The 21,924-nt window shown below is 44.6% G+C and overlaps 1 protein-coding gene across 1 annotated transcript in view; it reads left to right on the forward strand.

Annotated features, from left to right (window-relative positions):
* Nucleotides 1–5,747: 5,747 nt before the first annotated feature.
* The window catches only part of LAMA3 (laminin subunit alpha 3), a 264,171-nt gene continuing 247,994 nt past the window's right edge, over nucleotides 5,748–21,924 (forward strand). Inside the window, exon 1 of the mRNA XM_055129258.1 lies at nucleotides 5,748–6,023. Within this exon, the coding sequence (XP_054985233.1) occupies nucleotides 5,748–6,023 (276 nt within the window). The remainder of the gene's footprint in view (nucleotides 6,024–21,924) is intronic.

Below are 21,924 nucleotides of genomic sequence, written 5' to 3' on the forward strand. Positions count from 1 at the left end.
CTCTATTGCAAACCACAACACTCAAAAGGAGAGGTGGGATGGGGTGGAGGGGGTGGGGTAGGGTCGGGGGGAGGGATGTTAGGACCATTGGTGGTGGAAAATAGGCACTGGTGGAGGGATGGGTACTTGAACGTTGTATGACTGAAAAGCAAGCATGAAAGTTGGTAAGTCTATAACTGTACCTTTCAATAATTCACTAATAAAAATTATTATTTTGTATTGCTGGTTATGAATAATCTAATAAAAATGATACAAAAAGTTTCTTAAATGAAAATGTGTGAATATTAATGTATTTCACCCCAGGGCCATTTAGCCCTTGTATAAGAGATAACTAATGTAGTGTAAAAGGTTGATCCTTGTGTGTATGTATATCTATCTATCTATCTATCTATCTATCTATCTATCTATCTATCTATCTATCTATCTATCTATCCTCCCGAGATTGGTTGCCTTCTACTTTATACCCAATCAAATGTGGTGTGCTACTCTTGGTACATCAGGAGTATGGGATGTTGCTCCAGTCATTCTTAAATTTTAAAAATGGTTATAGAGGCTGAGGTTACTTAAATTTATCTTTTTTTAACTGGATGGTGGCTTTGGGGTCTGGAGGCATCTCTGTGGCCTGTCACTCTGTGTTACTCTCTTCTGAGATTTATTTGTACGTCTCTGGATCATGGCCATTAATGAGCTTATGTGGTGCCAGAAGCAGTTTGTGGGCATGACTGCCAGGCTACTAGAAACACAGGAAGATGGGGGGAGGTCGCCCATTCCCAACTCGGTGCAAGTCTGGAGATTGCAGTTGCAAGTCCCTCATACCTGGGTTTTTCAGCAGATTCACTCATGGATGAGGTTCTTCCAAACTTGTGGTTTGGCTGTGAACATGGTGGCAATTGAGTTCTGGAGGTTTTCAGCTGCTGGGGCTCTGTTGAGTCAGGGAAGGGGATCTCACATGCCCCCCTCCAGGTTGCCTGGGATGAGATAGCCTGTTGTGGAATCTGGGGGCATCTTTATGGAACATCGCTCTGTATTGCTCTCTTCTGAGAAATTTATTTTAACCGCATACTTTATGGAAGAATAAGCAGGTTCTAGGATTTCTGATTCTAGTTTATATTCTTAGGAAGATTTGGGAGGACAGATTTTTTTTTGAAACTGCCTTTTAAGGGAGGGAATAGAAAAGGCTGAAGGAGTAAACCTGTATTTGAAATTAAAGGTGTATTGAACCTGTGCTTGAACTTAAAGGTGCATCCATCTTGTATTTACGGTTTGCTAATCTCTGTGCGAAAGGGACATTATGACCTTTGATTCTACCCTTGGGAGACCTAGTGAGTTTATTACCTAGGCCCTTGACTCACAAAATTCTTTTCAACAATGACATGACAAGTTACATTTCCATCTTAAGGTTTCAAGGACATAGCTATGCATGAATCACTTCTGAAGCATTGGGAGTCCAGCCAAACACTAAATCCACCTGTGTCCATTTGGGTTTGTTTATACCCAACTATGTGTGCCTATTGCACACCCCTGCCCACCCCACAGTCTGAGTTAATAGCTCCTTTTTCCTCTTGCGCTCAGGAAAATTCTTCAGGCTTCACACCTTAGATGGACTTCCCTGGAAAGGCCTTCTCTGACCTTTCAGAGGCATTTTAAGTTCATGAGCTGAGAATCATAAGTCCTGGATCATTATTTCTACATGAATAATATGGGAAGATCATTAAAATTTTTTCCATCATTATCTTTTTTTCTACAGTAAAACAGTCCAATTTTGCCTTAAAAGCACAAATGTTCCTTATACTGGGTTCTTTAGTGTTTAAAGACTTGCTCATATATTCCTTTCTTTGACTCCAGAGCCGACTTTCTTTCCCCCCACATATTTCCATTCTCATCTCATCCTTGTTCTTATGCCATCTCTGAAATCTAGAACTCTGGAGGATAGATGCTGTCTGGGTATTTTCTACTTATACATAAACTTCCTGTTTGTTTGCTTAGGGACCATATTCATCAGTGCTCAGGGGCCACTCCACCTCTGTGCTTGGAGGTCACTCCTGGCGGTGCTCTGGGTTGGGGTGGACCCTGGACCTCCTGCATAGGCAGCATGTGCTCAGTCCCTAAACCTCCTTCTCTGGCCCCTGATACATAGTCTCTGCAGATACAACTTTACCAGCAAACTTTAGCTTTAGTTATGTGTTGTATTTGATTACCTTTCGAGCTATTCTCCGTGGGAAGCACGTGTATTAGATTTTGGCACCACAAAGTGATTTTAATATTTATTTATTTCATAGTAGCATTAATGCTGCCCATCCTGTGCCTCCTTTTATTCTTTCTTCCTCTCTATAAAGTCATTTTTAAACTTTAAAATTTTTCCATTCGAGGGGCTGGAGTGATAGTACAACTTTTAGGGCCTGGCACGCGGCCGACCCGGGTTTGATTCCCAGCATCCCATATGGTCCCCCGAGCACCGCCAAGAGGATTCCTGAGTGCAGAGCCAGGAATCAGTCCTGAGCATCACCAGGTATGACCCAAAAAGCCAAAAAAGAAAAAAGAAATATTGTTTTTTTCATTCGAAGCACCTATGGCTAACTATAGAGTTTCGTGACCTCAATATTCTAATATCTAACATTCTAACATCTAACATCACACTGTTGTTGGATTGTGTGAGTTATCTATAGGACATCAGTCCTTTATTAGTGTCTTATGTGCAAAAAACTACATTTAAATTGGTATGTTACTTTTTGGTTTTATGTGGTAGTTTCTCTTGCAGTGTTAAAGCTTTTTAAGTTGGTGGTAACATTGTAACCTCAAAACATAAGCATTTATGCCTATGCCTATTATTATCTCAATAAAAACGTTTAAAAAATTGATGTAATTTTATTTATTCTTGCTTTTGTTTTCCTTGCTAATGGGGTTGAGTCCTCAAAAACTTCTCTGAGGTCCTGTGTACCACCTATACTTTCTAAATATTTTGTGAATTGAGGTTTAATTTTCAGGTCTTTAATTCACCTTGAGTTAATTTTTGTGTCTGGTGCTAAATAGTGATCTAATTATATATATATGTATATATATTTATATGTGTTGTCCAGTGTTTCCAGCACCATTTGTTGAAATGTTCATTTTCCCCATTAATGGTCTTAGCTTCTTTGTCATACACTAGATGTTCATATATATATATATATGTACATATATATGGATTTACTTCTGAATTCTCTATTCTATTTCACAGCTCTCTGGGCTTGTTTTGTTCCAAGGTGGTACTGTGTTAATTACTATTGCTTTGTAATATCGTTTGAGGTCAGAGAGTTTGATGAATTTCTTTCTTTTGTCTCAGAATAGTTTTGACTCTTTGTGATCTTTGGATATTCATATAAATTTTAGAATTGCTTGTTATATTTATCCTTCAAATAGTTGTGTGTCTAAAAGCACTTTTGAACTTTTGAAAAATCTTTCTTTCTCCCAGGCTTCTTTGATTTACTTGGCTAGAACCTCGCTACCTCAGGCAAAATTATGAAGGTACTGGAAATTTATTCAATTGTATTAAAATGTGAAAGTCTTATTAGGGCAAAGCAATATGGGTTTCTTAGTAGAAAAAATTAAGTTATAGAATCACACAAAAAAGAAGTAATAAACAAGAAGTCCCCTCTTTATATCTCATCAATCCACTCTTGAGTACTCTGTGTATAGTTCTAAAAATCTGCATCTACTTGCACACATACGCACACACATTCAGATATAATTTTTGTACTTACACATTTTTATTCTGAATTGTTTTCTAATAAAAGCTACATTAAGATATAATGAACACACCATAAGTTCATTTTTAATGTGCCCAAGCTAATATGTTTTAGCATGATTACTATATATGTAGTGTATATATATAATATATATATTATATATATATATATTTGGTTTGGGGGCCGCACCTGGTGATGCTCAGAGGTTACTCTTGGCTCTGTGCTCTGGAATCACTCCTGGTGGTACTCAGGGGGGGTCATATGTGATTCCAGGAATCAAACTCTGACCGATCACACGTATGGCAAGTGCTTCATCTATTGTACTATCTCTCTGACTCTGGCTCAATTACAAAATAATTCAACTATCACAAATATTGAATTCAAGTATCTAAAAAGAATTCTGAAAAATATCTCTCAACTCATTTATAGTTTCACACCTTACAGTATGCGGCCTTTGCATCTGATTTCTTTGCCAAGTATAATGTTTCTGATGTTCATATATGTTGTAGCATGTTCAGAACCTAATTCTCTTGAATGACTAAATGATTTTCCATGATGTACCACATTTTATAAACCCACTCAGCTGTTGGTGAGCATTGGCTCGTTTTCTTTTGTCTATCATGAACCATGCTACTAACATTAACGAATAAATTGTTGTGTGGATACATGTATTCAAGTTTCAAATACATATTTAAGATTGCAATTGCTGGATCATGTAATAACATCATGCTTAAATTTTTGAGGAACTGCCAAAATGTTTTCAAAAGTCTGCACCGTGCTAGTGTTTTTCCAACAATGTATACATGTTTCATTTCTCCTTACACCTTCACCAGCACGTGCTAGTATGTCTTTTTAAAATTATAGTTATCCTAATCGGTGTGAAGTGATGTCTCATTGGTCTTGTGATTTGCATTTCTCTGATGACTAATAATGGCGATGTTTCCATATGACTTTTGGCCATTATCTATCTTCTTTGAAAGCAATATATGCTATATATATATATATATATCTTTTTTGAAATGTTTTTTTTTAAATCAAAGAGATGATTAGATAGCTACACTTTCTTCTACAACATATTCCAGAATTTAATAAACGCAAGGGACAGTTCTCTGTCCTTCCAACGCTACCATTTTTGTCCCCAGCTCAGTCTGGGCCCAAGAACGGTGGTTCTGGCACCCTCCTGCCCTTCGCCTTCTCCAGTCCTCAAAGCTGCGGTCCGACTTCCTTGTGGCACTTCTCTTCTTGGTCGTCACCCCCAGGTGGATTCGGTTTAAGCAAGGAGGGGTCCTTCATAATACAAGGATCCATCGTCAGCACCCCGACCCCGGGGGAGCGAGAGAATCCTCTGACCTGAGGTTCCTGGGAAGGCTCAACTAATCTGCCCCACTCAGCCTGCAAACTGGACACAACCGGGAGTCCAAAGCGTTTGCTCCGGTTCCCTTCACCCTGCACCACGGGCTGCCCCCGCGCGCGCGCCCCGGGAGCTCCCGGGAGAGCCCGACCCGTCCGTGGCTGCAGCGCTGGGCCGTCTCGCGCCCTGCTTGAGAGCCGTCGGGACCCGTTTTGTGACCCCCGAGACTGGTCTGGAAAACCCTAGGGTCCCGGAGGCACGCCAAGCAGCAGTCTCCTCGCCGTCCCGCCCGCTGTTCCGAGCTGCAGCGCGGGCTGCTAGTCCGGGACGGGATCTGCAGGGCTGCAAGGACCTGACTCCCGTGGCGCCGGTGGGGAGTGGGTGGGGACGGGGGCGGGCCCCTAGCCGCGACCGGGAGGGTGGGAACCCAGCAGCACGCCTTCCCCGCGGGCCCGCCGCGTCCACGCCTGCTGCCCGTCGGCCGGGCGCTGTCAGTTCCTGCTCGGCCGCTGCCCGCTCCGGCCGCCGGGACTTCCCGGGCACGTGGGGGCGGAGAGTCGGGCTGGCAGCCGGGCGCTGCCGAGGGTCGCGCGGGCCGGACGCGGGGCGCTGGGGTGTGGGGTGTGGGATCCCTCGGGGGGCGCCGACGCCCCGAAGCCGCGCGCCGCGGGATGGAGACGGCCTCGCGCGCTCGGGGCCGGGCACGGCGGCGAGTCCCGCTGCTGCCGCCGCCACTGCTGCTGCTGCTGCTGCCGCCGCCCGTCGTGTGCCCGGCCGCGGCCCCGCGCAGCCTGCTGCCGCCCTACTTCAACCTGGCCCAGGCCGCCCGGATTTGGGCCACCGCCACCTGCGGGGAGCGGGAGTCGGGCGGCGCGCGGCCCCGGCCCGAGCTCTTCTGCAAGCTGGTCGGGGGCCCCACGGCGCCGGGCAGCGGCCAAGCCATCCAGGTGAGGTCCCCGAGGGGACAGGGGGGCGTGGCGGGCTCCGTCTGCGCCGACAGGTCGCCGGGGCTCGGGAGGGGACCCCCTGCTGGCTCCCGTGCGGGGGGCCCCCGGAGGGAGTGGCCACGGGTTACCCGGCACGGCGGTGAAGGCCGGGGCGAGGCGTGGGCCAGCAGGGGAGAAAGTAGTCAGCTGCGGGTGGCGGTGGTGGAGGTCGAGTCCCGTCCGGCCTCGGGACCCTGGCCAGGCTTTGAGCACCCCAGGCGTCCTTTGAAGCCTCTTTGTAGGGGATTCGGAGCAGTGGCAGCAGTTCCGCATCGTCTTTTGAGAGGGAGCTCTTGTAAGTGCTATCACTCTGAGGTTCCCCCGTCCCCTTCCAGAGCTGCCCTTTGCCCAGTGTCTTAAGTGCCAGGGCCCACCAGTCTTTGGCGCAGTGAGACCTGATACGAATAGAGACAGAGTCGGACCAGGCGCTCGGTCCAGCAGAGAAGCGCCTGGTTTAAGTGCTGGTGTCCCTGGTGCGGCCTCAGCACCTGCAGGTGTACCGCGTGGGGACGTGGATCAGGGCAGCAGGTGGTGACAAGGTGTGTCCACTTCATGAAGTGGCAGCTGCATTTGAACTGAGTCCTGACTTCAGACCCACTTACCTGAGTGGGATAGAGCGCAAAGGGCTACTGGTGCGCATCTTTGCAGAGGGGAGGCAGGGCTTGCGGCAGCAACACCACCTCCCCCTCTCCCCCCCGCCCCCGCGCAACGTCTGGTCTCCAGGGATCCTGCTAGGGGCGACCCCTAAGCACTAAGCCAGAAGTAGCCCCTGGACACCACTCAAAATCCAAACCCAAAAAGAAAAAAAAAACTTTTCAAAAGCCAAACCAAAACCAGAAGAACCCAGGTCCTCTTTACAGGAACCCTCCCTCTCTCTACTGGAAATATTGGGAAGATTAGGAGAGTGTTGCCAGGAGAGGGAGTAATTTTGGAGTTTGGGCTCTGAAGGGAAAGATTAAAAAAATTTTTTTTTAAGGTACCAGGATTTACAAAATTGTTCATGATTGAGTTTCAGACATACAATATTCCAACACCAATCCTATCACCAGTGTCAGCTTCCTACCATCAATGTCCTCAGTTTCTCCTTTCCCTTCCTCTTCATGAAGCTACTTATTTATTATTATTATTATTATTAGCTTTGTGGTTTGCAGTACTGTTACTAGTAGAGTTTCATCCATCACACTTTACCAACTTGTAGCACCATCTCCTCCTCCAGAGTTACCACTTCTGACTCAAGACTTATTCTCAAGTTCTTAGTTTTTGTTGTCTTCTCAAGGGAAAACATTTTATTGGGAGTCTAGGTCAGTCTCTTAGAAATCTTTTTGACTGTGTACTTCCATAAGTGACCAACTGTTGAGCATACAGTGCAAATATATGCTTCTTTATTTCTAAATCATGTAAATGTATGTAGCACATAAATATGATACACATGTTTTACTTAATATACGGTGTACTATTAAACACAAAAGTAAAATGGACAAGATATAATAAGAACAAGAAAGTATGTTTAATTGTTCTTGAACCATCCCAAATAATTGTGCTTTCTCTATTTTATTTGTGATTGTGATAACTACTTATAAATACACAAAAAATATCACTGTGATTACTTGCATATTTTTGATAAGCTTAGTTTGGCACTTACATTACAATTAAAATTGGTTCCATGTTAACAGTGGAATTTAGTGGTTGTCATCGCTGAATATAAGCTCTATAAAATATATAGATTCAATGGGAAAATGGAAATAACTATTGAGTTCCAGAGCCAGTTCTGTAATTTAATGACTCAAGTACAAAATGAAAACAGGGGTCTCCCTTGATAAAAAATTAGTAAGAGCTTTAAGCTGGATATGCAGAGCATTAAACTGAGGTCTCATGCTGCTTGAGGTTTTACAATCCTGGGACTCAAATTTCTGTTCCATTCTTTAGTTAGTCTAACATTTTTTAAAGAAGTAATTTGGCCAGAAAGTGTTTGCCTTTTAAGTGGCATTTAGTCACGTTCCTGGTAGAAAGGTGTTGCATTTGGATGTTTTAAACAATAGATTCAAAACCTACTACAAGTCTTCTTTTGGAATATTAAAATTAAAAGTCTGTTTCCATATTTTAAAACTATGCAATTACCACAGGTTTTAGAGTAACACAGTACCATCTTCTCAGCAGCAGTGGAAGAAACATTTGCATACTCTGATTTTTCAAAAGGAAAATTTTTCTTTCCAAGGAATATATTTTTTAAGGGTAGTATTTATGTTTTCACACAGTGTTAAAACAACACCTTTGGGGGCTGGAACCATAGCACAGCGGGTAGGGCATTTGCCTTGCACGTGGCTGACCCGGGTTTGATTCCCAGCATCCCATATGGTCCTCTGAGTACCGCCAGGAGTTATTCCTGAGTGCATGAGCCAGGAGTAACCCCTGTGCATTGCCGGGTGTGACCCCAAAAGAAAAAAAAAAACTTTGCTTTGATGGAGAGTAAATAGCTTTGTCACAATCTATCCAGGGCTGGAGCGATAGCACATTGGTTGGGCTTTCGCCTTTCACGTGGCCGACCCATGTTCGATTCCTCCACCCATGCCAAAAACAGTAACAATAAGTCTCTCAATGAGAGATGTTACTGGTGCCTGCTCGAACAAATTGATGAACAAATCGATGAGCAACGGGTGACAGTGACAATCTATCCAGTAGCATATTACTGGTAGCTTCTTCCCACCCAAGAAAAACTCAGAAAGCTTGAAACTTTTTTGAGAAAAAAAAAAACCTAACTCATTCTTTAATTTGAAAGTTCTGTTAGTTTTTTTTTTATCATAAGCACTTGTGATAATCCAAAGAATTGATTATCTTGTATAATTGAAAGAATTTCATGGAGCTGAGAAAAGAATCCAGAGGGTAAGGTGCTTGCCTTGCATGCAAGCAGCCTGGATTCAATTTTGGGACCACATATGGTCCTTGGAGCACCGTCCAGAGTGATCCCTGAGCACAAAGCTAGGAGTAAGCCCTGAGTGCCACCCAGCAAAGTTTGTATTGGCTTGTGGCCCCAATATGAAAAATCAACTGACTAACAAACCAACAAAAGGAATGTCACGGCTGCTCTTCATCTCAGTACAAGGTTGTGGCTGGTCTACTCTTTGGGAGAATAGAGACAGGTGTCTGCTCAGCATGGCACATGCTGGCTTCATGAGCCAGTGGAACTCTGGACTTATGACCACTGACTGGCCAACTGGTTGGAGACCCCCAAGCAATTGGTGTTCAGATTAGTAAAGTGGATTTTTTCACTTTTTTTTTTCTTTTTGGGTCACACCCAGCGATGCTCAGGGGTTACTCCTGGCTCAGCACTCAGGAATTACTCCTTGTAGTGCTTGGGGACCATATGGGATGCTGGGGATCGAATCCAGGTCGGCCACGTGCAAGGCAAACGCCCTACCTGCTGTGCTATCGCTCCGGCCCCGAATTTTTTTCACTTTTAAGTCACGTAAGTATAAGCCAACATTTTGTTATTCTTTTCTCTTATTGTGTATCTGGAAGCTGGATTGCTCAGCCTTCAAATCTTAGAGCTGTTCTAATGGGGAGAGCAGATGAAAGGAGAAGGAAGGTATCAAAGAAATTTCCAGTTGCCTCCTTGCTCCCAGATTTGCTGAGGAATGGGGCAACCCTCATTCTCAACTGGTATATTTTCATTATGTGTTCACAGGTGGATACACTGTTTTGGAGTCCCTCCGTCCCTTCGCCCCCGCCCCAATGTCATGTTTCCCCTTCTAACTTAGTCCAAAAAAGGTCAGTAAGCCTGGAGTCCTGGTCCCAGTCTGAGTAGAAAGTGGTGAGCTTCTGAGGTTGAAAACCCAGGGTTTCTTCTTGACCAGGTAATAGCGTGTAGGAAACAAAATGTTATCTAGGGTTAGATTTTATTCTTCCGCTGAAAATAAAAGGTAAGCAAAAGCTCTGCGGTGTAGCGCTTTCTGCCAGCACAGTCAGTGGGGGGAAGGTGCTGATAGCCATCTTGTCAGCTGTCACCTACATGAAGTGTATAGGAGTCAGGAGAGAGGGGGTGAGTCCTAGAGGCTGGACAAGACCTTCAGAAAGACCAGGAGTAGACTACAGTGTCTGGACTTGCCTTGCAGAAAAGTGAAGGGGGGTGGGGGAGGGAGCAGGAGAAGGAGAGATCATGATTCACCAATTGATTGTATCTCACCCTTGACCATCTCTACTCTCTTCATGTTCAACTAAAGACAGGAACTGGGGGAGTGCACAAAAATAGCTCTGTTCCAGCTTTCTAAAATCAAGTTTCTGGGGCCAGCCAGAGTTTAAAATTTCAGGCCAAAAGGATTTTGCAAAACAGAACAAAACAAATCTACAAAAGTGAATAAATGTCCTGTCTTAGAATAAAACTTGGGTTTCTGGTGGTGATTGTAGAAGGAGAGTACTGATACTTTTGAAGTATAGCATGTGCCAACAGGCTTAGTGTTTAAAAAGTTGGAATTTTGTTTGTTGTGTGAAAATGTTGACTGTGGTTTCTCTGGACCCCATTAAGCCAGATTTTTATATACTTGTTTCTACTCCTCAGTCATTAAGTTTTGGGTGTCTGAGAGCTATGATTGAGGGGTCCTGAGGGGCTGGTTGGCAGCTCTGGCCTGGTACTTTACCAGAGAGTCTGGGACAGTACAGGAACTAGGAAAATACTCAGTGAAAGGAGAGTGGAATGAAGATAGCAATTAAAGGCTATAAAGAAGTTAATGTAAAGATAAATGTATAAATGTATTTTTTTGTAAATTAAAAATGTATACATTTCCCCCACAAGTAAGATATGCAAATTTGGACATGTGAAAGTTATATCAACTAAAGTGTGTCACACTTTGTCCTTTAATTTTAAATGTTTACTCACCTATGGACTCTAAATAATTTCTCCTCCTTCCTTCCTTCCTTCCTTCCTTCCTTCCTTCCTTCCTTCCTTCCTTCCTTCCTTCCTTCCTTCCTTCCTCCCTCCCTCCCTCCCTCCCTCCCTCCCTCCCTCCCTCCCTCCCTCCCTCCCTCCCTCCCTCCCTCCCTCCCTCCCTTCCTTCCTTCCTTCCTTCCTTCCTTCCTTCCTTCCTTCCTTCCTTCCTTCCTTCCTTCCTTCTTCCTTCCTTCCTTCCTTCTTTCCTTCCCCCAAGGCTTACTCCTGGCTCTGTGTTCAGGGGTCATTCCTGATCCAGCTCAGGACACCTTATGGGATGTTGAGGATCAAACCTGGGTTAGTCATGTGGAAAGCAAACAACCACACTCTGTACTATCTCTGCTGCCCCTATAGGTATTATTTCTTCCTGAGACATCTGATAGAAATGATGACAAAATAAAAGTGCAGGACAGTGTCAAAAGTTAAGCTTTGTATTTGGTTTTAGTTTGTTGTCTGTGTAATCTCAAGGAATGGAAAATGCATTCAGGTATCTGGGCTTTTTGAAAGTTTACAGTAGATCACTTTGCTTCATGTGTTGCTGTTGTTAATGTTGTTGTTTTGGGGCAATTTGTAGCTGTACTTGATATCGGTGGTGACTTTGTGAAGCAGGGAGGAAAGACAGTCACTTTCTCCCCATCCACCTCTGCCACCCAGGACCCAGAGTTATTGGGTTCTTGACTCACCTCTCAGAAAAGCATTTCAGGAGCAGAAAAACAGTGAAGTAAAACAGCTTTTATTTGGAGGTTTTGAATGGAAGAGGAAGATAAAGTGGGAGAGTGGAGAGTAACGTGCTGAAGAGAGAACCCGGGCTTCTCCAAGGGTGGGTAGAGCCCCTACACACATTCCATCATTAGACATGAAAGCTTGGAAGTACACATATCAAGAGGGGAGATGTGAGCATCACATATGGTCGAGCACCACATGTGCTCTGCCACGTGCCCTTTCTTTGTTCAAGGTGGCTTTTATAGGGAGTTTTCCAACCTGCCCCCCCCCCCCCCCCCGTGGGGCTTCTATCTAGGTAATAGTCCATTGCTAAGGAGGTTACCAAGGTGGGTAGGGCTGGGTTGGTGATGGTCTTCTTTGAAATTCCTTTCCTGGCCTTTTGTTTCTGCAGGAGCTTCTGTGGGTCTGTTGCTGTGAGGCTTAGTTCCTGTTTTTTTTTTTTTTTTTTTCTATTTTTCACAAGGTTGGCTCTCATCATTTCCTTGGGAGAGGGCCTTTCCTATCTGCCTACCTGCCTACATCATACTTAGGCTGACTTCTGGCAGTGCTTGCAGGACCATGTGCAGGGCCTGGGATCAAACAGGGATCAGCTACATGCAAGGCAAGCACCCCAAACCCTGGGCTCTCTCTCCTAGGCCACTTTCCCTTTACTGACATCAGAAGCTGATTTTGATTATTTACATAAATCCAAGCGGGGTTTTCAGGTTGGGAATGTAACTCTCCCTCTGCCCTGCTTCTGTCTTCAAAGTGTGAACCTCTCAAAGAGATTTTTTGCTATCTGACAAAGGGTTAGAGTGAAAGTAATATTCAGAGTTCACCCTGAAGAGTGAGAGCACTGTGAGGAGAGTGCTACTTACCCAGGAACTGCTCAATCCGGGCAGTGCACCGAGGGCACTCTTAGTTTTCATTTCACTATATACTAGTGCCAATATTTAGTCATGATGTGTGATTTGGTAGCTTATGTTTTTGGTTCTGGAAATGCTGAGTAAATGTTCTACTGGCTCCTTGCTTTACATCATTTCTGCTTCTGAGCCACCTCACAGGAACTCAGCTTATGAACTACCTTCCTCAGATGAGGACAGTGAGGAAACTTGTACTTATCAAACACTATCACTGTCACTGCCATCCCGTTGGTCATCGATTTGCTCGAGCAGTCACCAGTAACGTCTCCATTGTGAGACAGGATTTTAATTTTGTTTGTGGGGTTCAACACATTTTTCTATGTTCTTTTTAAAAATTATTTATTTATTTATTGTTTTACATTTTTCTATGTTCTTTCACTGCACTTTGATATGTTCCTAGGATTGTGCGCTGCCCTAAGTGATACCAGTAGGGAACTGCACGATCACAAGTGGTCTGTGGCTGAGAGGGAGTTGATTCCAACAGGTCACAGAGCAATTCTCACTGTGTGTGACTTGGATGAATGACCACAAACAGGAAACTCAGTTTTGCTAAGACTCTGTTTATAGAACTATTGTGAAAGGGAACCATTTGTTCACCTTAACAAGGGTCTTTTCCTTTGTGAAACTGGAATGAAATGTTGAATGAGGGCTGGGAAATTATAGACATTTACTGTGTCCATTGACATACTAATGAGAAGAATAATTTTGAAACCTCAGACAAATGACCGTAGGTCAACAATTTCAGGTCGAATGAGTCTTATTTCATCGTGATTTTCCTCATAGCTGTTCTGTGTTTGAAGACACGGAACATGTTTTCATTTCTGTGAAACCTGAAGTGTTGGCGAGAGTCAAACTTCTCGCCAGCTAAGAGATAAGCTTCCACACAACAGAATCTCAGTAATTTTAATCTGTTCCTTAGCAATCACAGAGGGATAAATCTCATGGATTTTCTGGCTATTGGTAAATTGTTAGAACTGGGAATATTCACATATAGCTCGACCTGGACTTACTCTGTGCTCTGTGCTCAGAGATCATTCCTGGCAATGATTGGGGGGGGGGTCATATATGGTGCTGGGAATCAAACCCCGGTCAACTGTGTATAAGCCAAACACCTTACCCACTATACTAGTGCTCTGGCCATTAAACTTGTTTAATGGGGCATAGACACTGTAAAGTCAGAGTCCTAAAGTGGTAAGCTACAAAAGTGTTTTGTCTCAATGGTCATTTAAAATACCATGAATCACGAATCACAAAATCCCATTGATCATCGATTTCTCGAGCAGGCTCAGTAACCTCTTCATTCGTCCTATCCCTGAGATTTTAGAAGCCTCTCTCTACTTGACCTTCCCAATGATGCTGCATTGGAGGCTCTTTCAGGGTCAGGAGAATGAGATCCAGTTTGTTACTGGATTTAGCATATGAATACACTATGGGAAGCTTGCAAGGCTCTCCCACATGGGCAGGAAACTATGAGAAGCTTGTCAGTTTCTCCCACAGGGAGAAGTAGGTTATAAGATATCTCGTAACCACTTTGCGGCTGCGCGCTTCTGGGAGCTTGCTTTTAAGTCTCTGGCTGTTGGCTGTTGATGGGATTACACACACCCCTCCAGCAACCCTGTCAGTAACGGCAAAGAAACACGAGGAGCAGCAAGAGATAGCGAGCAGGCCTTCCTCCTTCCTGCCCTGGGCACGAACCTGGCAGCCTTCCTGACAGCCCTCTGTGCCAGCCGCACAGGAGGGGCAGGAACCCTCTCAACTTCCCTGCAGAACGACGAGTGGCCATGGGCCGTGCTCCCTCCCCTTCAGCCCCCTGCAGTGGCCTGTCCTCTGGGATTCAGTGCCCTCTTCCTGCTGCAGCTAGCAGCTAGCTAGCGCTAGCTACCTACCTAGCTACCGCTACTGCTAGTGATAGCGTTAGAAATGAATTGCAGTCAGTTGTATGGATGATGTGGGAGGCTAGTCGAATCCCTCCTTCGAATTTAAAATATATAAGCAAAAATAATCTCCTTTGCCTCCTCTCCTTCTCCTTCTCTTTCTTCTCCTCTTCCTCCCACTTCTTCTTCATGGGAGCCAATCTTGCCATCACTTTCAATCCCAAGGCTCTTACCTGGGTTCCATCAGCCCCACCCCCTCAACCCCAGGGCAGTGCTCAGTGACCCAGCAGTGTTTGGGGAGCCACAGTATGCTGAGGATTGGGTTTGGGATTATGCAAGGCATGATTTCCAACCCTTTGATTTTGCTTCCTGAACCCTAAGTAAAACTTCTATTAGTGAATGTACAATATATTATGTTTGGAGCATATTTGGTTTTTAAAATTATTTTAAAATTTAATTTAATTTTTATAAACTTTTTCACAATAATTTATTATATTCAATATTCCAACACCAATCCCACCACCATTATACCTTCCCACCACCATTATACCTTCCCACCACCATATTTCTAAGTTTTCCACCAACTCTCAAAGCCTGCCCCCAAAGCAGGACCTAAATAATGTATTTGTATTGCTTGTTATGAATAGTCCACTAAAAATGATCCAAAAAAGTTTTCTTTGAGGAAAATATGTGAAGATTGTTGAACCTCACCCTAGAGCCATTAAGCCCTTATATAAGAGATTACTAACCTGTTGTTAAAGTTGAGCCTTGAGTGCATATGTGTGTGTGTGTGTGTGTGTGTGTGTGTGTGTGTTTATCAAGATTGGTTGCCTTCGACTTTATATTCCATCAAATGTGGTGTGCTACTCTTGGTACATCAGTGATGTAGAGTATGAGATGTCGCACAGTTGCGAATGCAGCCGCATGTGGAGCACATTTCAGGCTAAAAAGCTCTCTGACATAAAGAATTTGTCTTTCATATCGTCTTTTATAGTACAGCTGTATTAGATTGTCTGAGCACTACGTCAACAACCAGTTTAGATGTTATTTGTTTCTGTCGGATCACACTTTTAATCAGCTTTCATGAAACTTTGGTGGGGAGATGTGAGTTTCAGGTTAATTTGGTAGAAACGTTACATCGTCCTAGGACTTCCCTATGGGTGGGCTCCTGGCACGGTGGGGTTGAAATCCAGCTTGGGCAGAGGCAGGGAGCCCATTTCTCCTGCACGAAAAAGAGCTGGATGAGCAGGCAGGGCTGTGAGTGGCTCACCCCATGCCAACAAGGTGGAACCTGTCCCCTGGGAAAGGCAACACCTTGTGTCCTCCCTGATTTCAGATTTTTTAAAAAAACGTTCTGGGTGCTGGAGCGATAGCACAGCGGGTAGGGCATTTGCCTTGCATGTAGCCAACCCGGGTTCGATCCCCGGCATCCCATATGGTCCCCCAAGCACTGCCAGGAGTAATTCCTGAGTGCAAAGCCAGGAGTAACCCCTGAGCATCGCTGGGTGTGACCCCCCAAAAAAACGCTCTGTCATCAGTGGCTTCCCCGCAGATGCTCAAAAAACAAGTGGGGCCAACGGTCCTCGCATCTGGGTTTGAATTCAGTTATCTTTGCATTTCCTGATGGTGAGAAGTGAGGAAAGAAATCACTCTCCATTGTTTTCCATCTCCACCCTGACCTGTGCATGCTGGGTACAGGGGGGTGTGTCCAGCCGTGGCACCAAATAAGGGGATCAGGGGTCAGAATGATGAGTAAGATGGCTTGACCTTGCCACCTTGCTACCTTGCTCATGTGACAATGCTTGGTGCAATCCAAAGGCACCTCAACAGACCAACTTTTCAGTCCTCACAGCGGTCTGGGAAGATCTCTCGGGAGAGACTGGACTGTACAGATGAAGCCACCAAAGCACTAAGACAGCATGTGATTTGCCTAAGAACCCGGCACAAGTGTGTGGGGAGACTAGGTCCTCTGGCTGCAGATTTTGGTCTCAGCACCTCCACACCCCACTCATCCTGAGGCCTTTGTGCCCGGGGGCAGGCCAGCTTTCCTGCTCCCGGCTGTCTCCCCGAGGCAGCTGGGTGCAGACACTCTGGCAGCTTTCTGAAGAACTGTTCAAAGGGCCACACCATCACAGAGTTTCCCCCTCAAGCAACACCCTGCTGGAAGTGCTATTTGACCAAATAAATACCTGCCTTTCAACAGCTGCCTCAGCAGTCAGGTGTGGCCCCGAGGAGGGGAATTTCAAAGAAGAGGTGTCTGAGGCAGTGGTGAAGGCGCCACCCAGGACTGGGTATCAGAAACTGCAGCAGACAGGGGTGACCTTTCCCTCACACGCCTTCATAGGAAGTGTGCCTGCCCCCCACCCCGCCACACCCACAAACAGACCTTGGCTTTAGACTTGACTTTAGTGCCCCCTTGGCCATGCTTGGAGAAGTGTGTGGTTGAACACTGAACTTGGGGCCTTGGTAATCATGGCATGTGCTCCAGCTCTCTCCCTGGCCCCTGGGCAGCCTTGGAAGAAAATCCTAATGAAGATTAGTATAAATTAGCGAGTTTTTAAAAAATATTTTAGGTCAACTTAGCAGACACTATTATTTGGAGGTAGGGAAAGGAATGGAGAGAGATAGAATAGGTGCTAACTTGCTTACCTTGCTTGGGACTGACTTGGGCTTGATCCCCAAGCAACACCAAAAGTGATTCCTAAGTGCAGAGCCAGGGCTAAGCCTTGTCACCACAAGGTGAGGTTCAAAATACAGAGAGAGACAGTAGAAACTTATGTTCGAGAAATTAGTGATCTTCATCCGTTCATTCTCTACACATTTCTCTTCAGTGTCAACTTCATCCTTACCTCATGCTTGGAATATAAGATAATGAGACCCAGGCTATTATAACAGGGATACACAATCTTTGCTGTTAAATTTTACATTAAATAATGACAAAAATATTTTAATAACTCATTTCTTATAGAATGCTTTTCTGAGTAGAATTTGTCTCGCTGTTCCTATATTACTTTCTCTTTTGTTCTAAGATTAATAATACAAAGGGAAATAAGAGAATTATTTCACTATTTTTATAAAAAAATACAGAGAGAGAGGGGGAGAGACACAGAGACAGAGACAGAGAGACAGAGAGACAGAGAGAGGAGAGAGATGGAATTCTATAACCTTAAACAACAAATAATAACAAAACTAATCAGTTAGTCTCCCTGAGCCCCAAGTTGGTTTTGAAATAACTCTTTTCACCCCACCCCTGGTGTCATGGTCACTCTCATCTTGCTCCATCCCACTTGCTTGCCTCTGTTCTGGCATATTGGTTTCCTCTGGTGCTTACATATGGCAACTATTGCTGTAGCTTAGACAAACGTAGCCCCAACAAATCTCAGTAGAGCTGCTTCATCAACCACCAGGAAGATGGGGATGAGGGGTGCCAGAATCCTTAGACATGTTCGTGACCAGCAGTTCTCCATCTTCACTACAGACAAGACAAAAGGCTTCTGTAAAATGTTGAGCTCAAGACTTGCGATTGGCCCTGGAAGAGAACTGTCTGTTAAAGTGTGGGGTGCTGTGCAACAGTTTATCAAGAGGGGATGGGAGGTTGGTCCTGTGTGTGACTGTTTAGGTCCAATCAGGCAAGGACAGGGCTTTTGGTGGGCAGGTCTGCAGGGCCAGGCTGCCTGCCCACACCATTCCCTGTCGACGGCCTTGCATGCCTCCATGAGTCTGTGGTTGTTTCCCGGGAGGGGAGTTGCATTCACGGAGCCACGTCCTCACCCCCACCATGCTCATGGTGTGTCTGCACCCCCAGCTCTTGAAATTGCATTAGGTCTCCAGTGGAGACTCCACAGAGACTTCTAACTGGGCTGCTAGAGCTGACTCTCTTCCTCTGACTCAGTACTTTTTTACTGTCACTGTTCTTGCCCATAATCCTCTGGCTCATAAAAAAGGTGGGAGGCTTTTATTGGGGATCTCTGGGAGTGAGATCATTCTCCTCTGTCTCTACTTTGCCTGGTGTTGTTCCATGCAGGGAGTAGAACTCAGACTTGTTCCTTCTGTCTCTTGCCTGCCGCATTCCAGTCCATGAGTCGAGTCTGGGTAATTGCTTTCAATGGGGTTTGTTGTTGTCATTGACCTGCCACACCTGAAAGCTTGGAGGGGCTGGGAGAATATCTTCTGTGGATGATCCTGCATTTAGATTCATATCACCTGAGAAAAGAACATGCCTGAGTATGTTCAGACACATGTTTGTATGTAATAGTCTCCCCTTCTCTGTTTAACCAATAGTTAAAGACATCCACTGGGTCCCAGGCATAGGGGATGGGGAATTAAAAAGGGCTGGGAGTAGGGTGCTGAATAAAGCAGAGAAAGTCCCTGCCCACATGGCGTTAAACTTCTGTGGGGACACTGGGACCAACCAGGAAACATGTAACCTCAATGTAGATGGCCACTGAAAGCAGAGGATTGGGTGATAGAGATAAATGAAGAAAGCTTCTAGAGGTTGAGTAGCTGGAAAGGTTTCTCTAAGGTGGAAGTGTGATTGGATGAATAGCAAGATGGTGCCATGGGTGTTGCAGGTCGAGGGACCCTGGGGTGGGAAAAGATCCCTAGCACTCTGGATGCTACATAGTTTGAAGGCTGCCCTTGAATGAGAGCTCTCTGTCCTCTCCAGAGTTCAGAAACACTTCCTTTAATTTTCTACTTATTTTTGTATGCATTTGGATCTTCTTGGCCCTTGAAGGAATGTGGGTGACTGGTACACTTTAGAAAGGCAGGAATTGGGACAATGGGGAAGCAAAACATTGGAATATCTGATTATTTATTTCTTTGGTTTTGGAGCCACTCTCAGCAATGCTCAGTGGTCTCTTCTGACTCTGCACTTAGGGATCACTTTTGGTGGCACCTGGGGTACCATACGGAAGCTGGGGATCGAACCTGGATCAGTTGCATGCAAGGAAACCACCTACCCACTGTACTATCTCTCCAGCCCCAAGGTTTAGAGATTAACTTGGAGATGAAAAAATCACTTAAAGGGAACTGAGAGGGAAAAGCTTGGTCTGAGGGTGCGATAAGGTTAAGCTTGGCTGATCTCCATGAAGACAGGATCTGGCTCTTAGCATGTTGATGCTGATAGCTGAATGAATCAGAGAAAACCTCTTTGTGAATCTTGGTTGGTTTTGTGATACAGTTCTCAAAAGGAGGTATTTTGGGCCTGGGCTCTTGAGTGGACAGGCCTAAGTGTGATCGATAAACCTGAGTTTACTTTAAAGCAGACCACTCATGTGGAATTTCAGCACCACATAACTCAGGATAACCAGTGAGAGGCAGCACTGTATGCAGGAAGCAAGAAAATAGGGGGCTGGTGAAGGAAGAGGACTGTACAGAAACTATTACAAATCTGTTTTGTATATTTAACACATGAGAGAGAAAATCTTGTATCAGTCTCTTTTCTTCTCACTAACTTTACCTAGAATGATGCCCTCTAGTTCCATTCATTAGTGGCAAACTGTGTGATTTCACTTTTTTTTTTATAGCTACATAGTATTCCATTGTGTCCATACGCTACAATGTCTTTTGAAGGAAGCAGACAGTATGGTGGTAGATAGGTGGGTGTATTGATATAAGTAAGCATGGAACTATCATTCTCAGTATTATAAACAATGGCACCTTAATACAAATGGGAAAAAATAAAATAAAGTACATATTATTTTAAAAATATATTTTAAAACATCCAGAAGAAATTTCTTGGGTTCTTTCAAGAAGGCGCCAGTTGGTACTAGAATCCCAAATGAGGTTATGTGGTGTCATAATTAAAAGTATGGGCTCCGGAATCAACGAGGCTTTCTTTGAAAGGGTTCTTTTCTGAGGCTGTGGCCTTGAGTGAGCAATTTAACTTCTCTGTGCCTTGGCTTCATTGCCTGTCATCTGGGGAATACCAGAACCTTTTAATTTATAGGGTTATTCTGAAGAGAACATGTAGTAAACCACATATACCTGGAATATTGTATTGAATAAAATGTTAACCCCAAATTAGGAAACCTATTGACAAAAGTGGCTGGATGGGATAGGGTGAGATGGGATATAATCTATGGGGCACCTAGACAAGAAAAAGAGGCATAGTTGCTTGGGAAACCTATTTGGATGAATTAAAGTAAGAGTGAAGAAGCACGTGGTGGCTAAAAAAATGACCCTCACTTTCTCTCCTGTGACTTGACCATGAAAGGGAGGGGCAGTTAGTTAGTGAGATGGTTTTATAGTGGGGCACGTTCTCCTCCCTTCAGTGGTGGAAGACCTGAGAGAATCCTGGGTGGTTCTTCCTGGCCAGAGAAGGCAAATGATCTCGTGTTGGGAGTAGAGAACGGATTCTGAAGCAATCTTGAGGACTAGAACAAGTGGTTTTCATCTTTTCTAACAGCTGATGGCCACTTAATACCCGTATTGTAAACCATAAAATCCCAAAGGAGAGAAGGAGAGTAAAAGGGAATGTGCCTGCCCACAGAGGTGGGGAGTGGGGGGCGGGGATGGCAGGAGGGATACTGGAAACATTGGTGGTGGAGAGTGGGCACTGGTGGGGGGATGGGTACTCAATCATTGTATGACTGAAACATAATCACAAACGTTTGTAAGTCTAACTGTATCTCATGGTGATTCATTAAAAAAAACAAGTGTTTTTCATCTCATGTGGAAGAAGCAAGTGTTTTCTAGTGAGCTTAAAGACAAAAGTATCAGTCTACAATTTTCTGCTGTTCATGAGTTCAACCTATGACATCATAGAGAAAATTTTACACATACACACACACACACACTTCTTTCTCTGGGTAGATCTTTTTACACACACACACACACACACACACACACACACACACACACTTCTTTCTCTGGGTACATCTCCGGGATAACCCTTCTTCCCTTTTTCAAATGAACTTAGTACTTTGTAGTTTGTTTTCTGAAGTGAGTAACTATTTTTAATTTAATTTTTAATTTAGTAGCATTTTAGTTTATTAGCTAAATGAGCTAATATTCAGTGACTACTCCAGCCAGAGACATTTCTAACTAGAGAACAAGATGCTGTCCTTGCCCTCATGACATTTGCAACACTAGAGATGAAATAAAGTGGAGAAAAGCAATTCCTGCTTGGAATTAAGAGATGGTAGAGTGCTGCGCTACTGAGATGAAATGGCTGGAGAGGACCCCAGGAAAAGGGACTTAGGTCTGGGAAGCATGTGCTCTTAGGAGAGGGAGCCGCAAGAGGGAAGGGCTTGAGGCAGGGACGTAGTAGGGGTGGGAATCAGCAGAGGGTGAGAGGGAATGTGGAGCTGTATATCCCTTCAAGGGCTTGGGCCAGTCAGGGACAAGCTAAGATCCAGAGAAGTGTTGTAGGGATAGATTCCAAGGAGCGGTATCATCGTGTCATATGGGAGGGACTCCTTACTTCTATTTTTTGAGAC

The sequence above is a fragment of the Sorex araneus genome, chromosome 2, assembly GCF_027595985.1.
Source record: "Sorex araneus isolate mSorAra2 chromosome 2, mSorAra2.pri, whole genome shotgun sequence".
Lineage (NCBI taxonomy): Eukaryota > Metazoa > Chordata > Mammalia > Eulipotyphla > Soricidae > Sorex > Sorex araneus.